This window comes from Physeter macrocephalus, chromosome 2, assembly GCF_002837175.3.
Source record: "Physeter macrocephalus isolate SW-GA chromosome 2, ASM283717v5, whole genome shotgun sequence".
Taxonomy (NCBI): Eukaryota; Metazoa; Chordata; class Mammalia; order Artiodactyla; family Physeteridae; genus Physeter; species Physeter macrocephalus.
This window is the reverse complement of record NC_041215.1, coordinates 138,874,795-138,881,599: the sequence shown is the minus strand read 5'-3', so window position 1 is coordinate 138,881,599 and position 6,805 is coordinate 138,874,795. Positions and strand designations below refer to the sequence as shown.

The following is a 6,805-nucleotide window of genomic DNA, read 5'->3' as shown; positions in this document are numbered from 1 at the left end:
GCTTTCTGACCTACAGCACAGATGGCGTTTCTTAAACCAAAACAGCGCTGCGGATGTCAATGCCCCAGGGGAACCGGGAACAGACTCTGGAAAAGCACTGGCTGGCCTCCTGCCCCTACCGTGGGGAAGGCACCTCCTCAGCTACCGGGACCCTGGTGTGGGGGGGTGGCAGGGGGTGGGGAGGAAGAGGCTTGCCAACCACACCTCAAGGGGCTTTCATCTTCACAGAGTAGGTGGTGTAGGACCTCCTCCCCCCCACCGCCCACCCCGCCCTGACAGCCTGTGCTGAACAGGTCCGAGCGTCCCATCCAGGGATCCAGAAGCCATCGAGGGAAGGAGACCCTGTGGGGACTGGGACCCAGGGGTCAGCCCGTGTGCCCACCTCACCCTCCCACCTCACACCTTCAGCTCAGCCCGAGTGCCGTGTGGCTGCTGCTTCTTAACTTTTATTTTATCGGAGTGTAACACACGTACAGAAAAGCGCCTGGAACACACACGGTCAGCTCGGGGGATGATCACGGCGTGAGCTTCCACGATACCACAGCTCACGGCAGGAGACAGAACACGGAAGCAGGGGGCGGCCAAGGCGGCCGGGGGCTTGCTGGGGGGACAGGGAGGTCACTTAGCTCGCTGGCTGCCCCAGCAGCCCTGCTGGGGGGTGAAGCGGGGACCAACGAGAGGCGCCACACTTCACACCCGCGGGGAGTGGTCAGGACTGAACTTGTACAGGTACATTATCCAGAGGATGCAGACGGTCATGGAGACCCAGATCCAGACTTCTTCGTAGGGGTCGAAGCAGAAGCCTTCGGCCCAGCAGAAGTCCTCCTCCCAGTAGGACCCAGGGCCAGACTTGCCCACCCTGGGCCCCGGCTGCCTCTGCTTCTTGGAAAAGCCATGGGTGGCAAGGCCATTGCTTTGAGGGCCACTGGCATCGTTGCCAGAGCCCTTGCTCTGAATGATACTGAGGACGGAGAAGGGGATAGTGACGGAGCCCTCGCTGATGGGGATGGGGCCACCGGCATTGGTCCCTGGAAGCGGCTCACGGCCAGCGGTGGCAGGGCCGCTGCCGCCATCCTCCTTCCCTTTGCCTTTGATGACACCAGCAGAGGAAGCCCCGCCTTTGCCCTTGTCGGCGAAGATGAAAGGGAAGGTGAGGGAGCCGTAGATGAGGTCAAAGGGGTCCTCGCCTTCAAGGACCACGTTGGTCAAGGAAGAGGGGAAGGTGACGGAGCGCTCCCCATTGTTCACGAGGCCGATGATGTAGGTCATTGGCCGCGGGCCGTTTCCATCAGTGACTTCAACGATGGGACCGCTGCTGCCGAACGCGGGACCCCAGCCATCGTCTGCATCTGCATCTTCATCTTCATTTTCATCAGGGTCGGAGACGCAGCCGTGGCCTTTGTAAATGAAGCCTGTCATCTCCTTGGTGCCGCTGAGGAGGAGGCCTTTGCCGTGGAAGACGGGGGCTCTGAGGTTCACCGGGAAGCGTCTGCCTTTGGATGTGGCCTTGGAACTGGCGGGCAGGTAGAGGGAACCCCTGCCAACGGTGCACAGCCCAGTAGGGCCGGCCACGGGCCCCTTGTCCTCGCGCACAAGGGAGAAGGGGACAGTGACGAGCTCCTCATCCTCGCCGAAGAAGTCCCTGCCCTCGGAGAGGGGGTTCTTGACGAAGTCGGCCACGGAGAGGGGGACCGTGATGGAGTTGGGGGTGTAGCCCCGGGAGCGGTCCGCCACAAGCCCGCAGCCAAGTGTGCGCAGCTGTTGGCTGGCGGTGGGGGGCGTCCACGTTGCTGCCGCCGTACAGGGTGAAGCTGCCCTTGATGGTGCTGGGGCTCTTGACCTCGGGCCCCCAGGCGGGGTCCGGGGGCTTCTGGAAGAAGCAGACCCCCAGGCCGCAGGCCTCACAGTGCTCGCCGAAGCAGATCTCGGGGCACTGGTCGGAGCCGGGGCACTGGTTGGAGCCTGGGCCCTCCCCGTAGCACTTCTGCACGATGAACTGCACCAGCTGGTTGAGGAAGAGCCGCACGTTGAGCAGGCTGACCTGGCGGGCGGTCCCGCCCGGCGGGCACGCCCGGCACCGCTGGGCCCAGACGCACATCTTCACCAGCCCCTGCCGGGCATCCTGGTCCCACCACAGGTGGAATAGCAGGCGCACGTGGGCCGAGGACCAGCCCCACTGGCAGCGGCCACACTGGAGCCTGGGGAGGAAAGAGGGGGTGAGCGGCGGCGGGGTGGCCCTCCCCCGGGCCCAGCGGAATTCACGAGCCCAGCCCGTGTGTGCACATCCCTCGCTGCACCCAGAACCTGAAAAGCCGAAGCAAACACCTTTTATCCATTTGGCACCAAGACGCCCTCAGCGGCAAAGCCCGGACTGCCACGTGCAGGGCCACCTCTGCGCTTGCTGCTGCTGGTCTGTCGCCTGCTGACCTGGGTCTCAACTGCCCGAGGAGATGTCACCAGGACAGTGAGGGAAGGAAGAGCATCTGTGATGCCCAGTGCGTGGGCGGGGGGCTGCGGAAAGGACCTGGGGAGCCCATCCCACGGGAGAGATGCGACGGGGAGGCTGGGGGCGGGCAGAGAAGCCTGAGGAGAGCGACGAGGGGCTGGGACCGCAGGATGCCGGGGTGGCCCTGCGCTCACTTGCGGGCACCACTCCCTGGGCGGCGGGTTTGGCCCTCACACGGTGAGGGTGCTGCTCCGGAGGCTGAAGGCCCCGTGTACTTCTGTTTCCAGACTGTCAGGTCACAGGTGAGTGACCCTCTGACCCGTCCACCAGAACTTCCCGATGGTGGGCTTGTCCCCACTGCGCCCCTGCATGCAGCCTCCAGCCACACGTGGCCAGGGAGCACCTAGACATGGATGGTGCCCTAGGGACTGAACTTCCTCCTTTATCTGTTAATTAATGAGCGCGTCCTGGCTGCACGTGGCCAGGGGCTGCACGTGGAGAGCTGGGTCTGCCCTAGTGACCATCCCACCAGCTGGCACTTCTGTCCGTGAAAACAGAAAACCAATGTGTGCTGAGGGTCCTCGTCCCACCTGTGTAGAGCGGCTCCTCCGTGGGGCTGTGGGAACAGTACCGGCTTGGAAGGGGCCCCTCAGATGCACCAAAGGCTGTTACTTTCTGACGCCTGGGAAAGCCGGCATCCCACCGCACACCTGACTCCAGGGGTTTCGGACGCTGGGCAACTGGAGCGTCCGTGCCAAAGGGTCCACACGGTGACTGTTCTGCGAGGCCCCCTCCCAGCTGGCCCCTGGGGGACCAGGCTGCCTGGCTGGGCAGGGCCCCTGCAGGTCTGGCCCATCCTGGCTGCTCTGACGGCAGCTGTCATCACGATGAGGAAGAGCGAGGCTCACGTGGTGACCCATGGTCCCCGGGGCTCGTGACTCGGCCCCCACTCGGCCACAGCCCAGGCCGGGGACATCCTCCTTCCTCTGGGGCCCGTGCGCCCTTCTTCCATGCCCTCAGGCCTCTCTGCAGCACAGGGCCGAGCGGTGACCGGGTGCCTGCCTACCCCCTGCTCCCGTTGTCAGCGCTGCCATGGAAACGAGGAGATGCTGCAGTGAACAAGCAGAGTCCTCCACGCAGGGGCAGCATCACCAAGGCTCAAGGGGCTCAAGCCGCCCCTTGGCAGGGCCCCAACTGGCCTGGCGGTGCCGGCACTGCCAGGCAGGGTCTCTTGTGCTGAAAGGCGATGAACAGACTGCTCCCCCAACACCCCCATTTGCGGGAAGGGAGGAGCAACACCCCGCCCACGCACCCACCTGTTGGGTGCCAAGGCCAGGCAGACACATGCCCCCCACCCCCAGGCTTCCTCACCGGCCAGGCCACGCCCAGCCTAGCCAGCGGTTAAGTAGCCTCGGCCCCTCCCTCCCAGGACCCCACAGGAGACGCCCCCCCTCAGCCGCACCTCGAGAGCCCCCGCAGCCGGTACTGGAAACCGCTGCTGTCCAGGTGCCCTGAGGCCAGGTTCTCCTCGGGGACCAGCTCCCAGGTGTCCTGGGGCTTCCTCTTGGCCATCAGCTGGGCCAAGGTGCTGCCCCACACTTCCACGCCGTCCATGCTGGCGCTGGGCTCCGCACTGCTGTCTGAGGGCTGCGCTGGCTCCGGCTCCTAGAGAGCGCCCACCCGCCTCCGGCACCGACCAATTGCCGCCTTGACAACCGTCTCGTCTCCATAGCAACCGGATTTGTCTCAGAGAAATGAGAAATAGGCTTTTTTTTCTGATCCTTTGGCGTACTTTTTATTACGCAAGCAGTGGATTTTCATTTTAGGAAAAATCAGAAACAGATAAATAAAAAGGACAAACTACAATATGATAAAAATCGCCCGTCGTCATCATTGTGGTGCCGACATCCACGTGTTTTTCGGTGCCTATGTACATATACATTTCCAGAATTATTTTTCACAAATAGGAAATCTTACTAAACATATTATCCTAAGGCCTGCTTCTCTTACCCACAGCGTAGCATGGGTAAGAGAAGCTGGGCATAATCTACCTGCCCGGCCTCTGTCCTTGAACACGGTGCTAAGTCTTTGCCATTACAAACAAAGCTTGAGGAACTTTATTGAACATGTATTGTTGCGAGTTTTCCCATGACTTTTCTTTTTTTCTTTCTTTTTTTTTTTTTTTTTTTTTGGTGTTTGTTCGTTTGCTGTTTGTTCAGCTGCGCCACGCAGCTTACGGGATCTTAGTTCCCCGAGCAGGGATGGAACCCGCGTCCCCTGCAGTGGAAGCGCGGAGTCCTAACCACTGGAGCCCCAGGGAAGTCCCTCCCAAGACCTTTCCTTTCTTCACACTTTTTACTGGCTAGAAATGTACATTTACGTAAAAATGCCTTAAAGGTAATGCACAACTTCACAAATTACTCTAAAGTCTTAGCTCAGGACCTGAAGGAGCCAGCCCCCCAAAGCTGTCTGCGTACCGCCTACCCGCCGCCGGCACTCCCCTCCCGGCAGAGGCGCCTGCGCAGGGAACCCTGGCGGCTCCACCCGAGACGCAGCCTGTTTGGGGGCTTTGCGCCTCCCCTGAGAGGAAGCCCCGCCCCCCCCCCCCGCGTCCTGTGCGCATGCGTCTGGCTTCTCTGCTGTCTGTGGGCCAGCTTCACCCCCGGCGTGTCCAGTACTTGGTGACGGTGCGACGGTGACATGGCTCGAGGAAAGAACCAGCCGAGGGTCGAGGGTCAAGCAGAGCCGGGAGGGGCCTGAGCCCGGGGTGGTGGGGGGAGGGCTCAAGCGAGCTCCCAGGGGAGGCCGCCCTCCGTGACCATGGGGAGGCGGCGCCCAGCGCCCTGTCCACTGGGCAGCATGGCTCCGAGACCCCGCCAAGGAGCTGGCCGGTCCAGTGCCAAGGAAGCGGGTTTCTCCGTGGGTCCAAGGCTGTGAAACGGCGGCTCATGTTGACGAAAGGAAAAGGGTCTGACCAAGTGAAACGGACATCGACTAGGAGGGACAGTGCTCAGCGGCCAGCAAGTCCCCCAGCGCCCGCGGGTGGTGGGAAAGGATGCTCCCCCCAGGCCGTTTGGCAGCTCCCAGGACAGAGCAGGCCTCATCCGGAGCACCCCTCCCGGAATGAGGGTCGTGGACTCTGCCCCTGGGCCACTGGGCAGGCGGCAGTGCCCACAGCAGCGAGCTGCCTGCTCTGTGTCCCCTGCCGAGGGCTACGGCACCTGCCGGGCGGCCGGCTCCAGGTTCGAGAATTGCTGCATCCGCCCCTGCTGGGAGTGGGCCTTGCGGGCCTTTCCTGCAGCCTGTTCACGCCCAGAGCCACCTAGAAATTCCAAGGCACAAACTTAGCATAGCCTTCGCCCCCAGTGAATGCTCTGCCCACGGCCTGTTCACCTCCTTGTGGGCCTCCTCCCTATATCCAGCTGTCTCGTGACTCTGCCTCTGTACCCTGCATGCTGAGCAGTTTCTTCTCATTTTTCTCCCAGTTCCTTGATTCTCTCCTCGTCTGTGTCCAGACTACAGCTGATCCTGTCAAGTGACTTGTTCATTTCTCAAACTTCCTTTTGGCTCTCTTTCAACTGGGTGACATCTTTCTTCCTTGCAGCTAAGTGTGACAATGAGATAGAACAGGAAGTTATTGGGATGTGCCTTGGGGAAGGTTCCGTAATATGGGACCAGGTAACCAGGGAAAGTCCTACTTTTCCCATTCCACTTTCACCTTCTCTGTTCATCAGTGCAGAGGTGATGGCTGGCACTCCTGCAGCCACCTTAGACCACGAGGTGACCTTGCAGATGGAAACCACATGCTGAGACCCTGAATCCTTGATGGCAGTTGGAGTCGCAATACCACTTCAGGGTCGCCTACCTCTGGATTTCTTCTTCCAGAGAGAAATAAACTTCTAGCAACCATTTTCTGGGAGTTTTTTGGCTATCACCCAGCCAATCACAGCAATTCTAAGGTCCTGAATTTTGCTGGTCAGTCCGGGGCCATTGTGTGTATGTGGGCACCCATGCTGTCCTGTCACGTGCCCATGCAGGGTGCTGAGGGGATAGCTGTAGCCCTGGCCCAAGGAGCCCCCACCGAGCTCTCCCTCTCTGGTAGCCCCTCCAGGCACAGTGGCCCCGGCTGTGCCTGCACTGTGCTGGGTGTGCCCAGACCGACCAGATCACAGCCCTGTACACCAGGCCACCCTTCAGGCCCCTCTGCTCCAAGACCACCAACTGTCTCTGACTCTGGAGGAGAGTCTTGGAATCATGACTTACCACCCCCTGCCCTGGAAAATAACCTTTGGGCGATGAGACGGACCCTTTCAAAATGGAAGGAGCCTGTCGCCTCCAACCCTTCTCAGGACCTCCTCA

General features: G+C 61.2%; 1 protein-coding gene across 1 annotated transcript; it reads right to left on the bottom strand.

Annotated features, from left to right (window-relative positions):
- Window positions 1-690: 690 nt before the first annotated feature.
- RTP5 (receptor transporter protein 5 (putative)) lies at window positions 691-4,069 on the bottom strand. The gene is given in 3 exon segments (XM_007127833.2): window positions 691-1,776; window positions 1,778-2,198; window positions 3,909-4,069. Coding segments are annotated over 3 exon segments (1,659 nt in total). The 5' UTR covers window positions 4,061-4,069.
- Window positions 4,070-6,805: the final 2,736 nt, after the last annotated feature.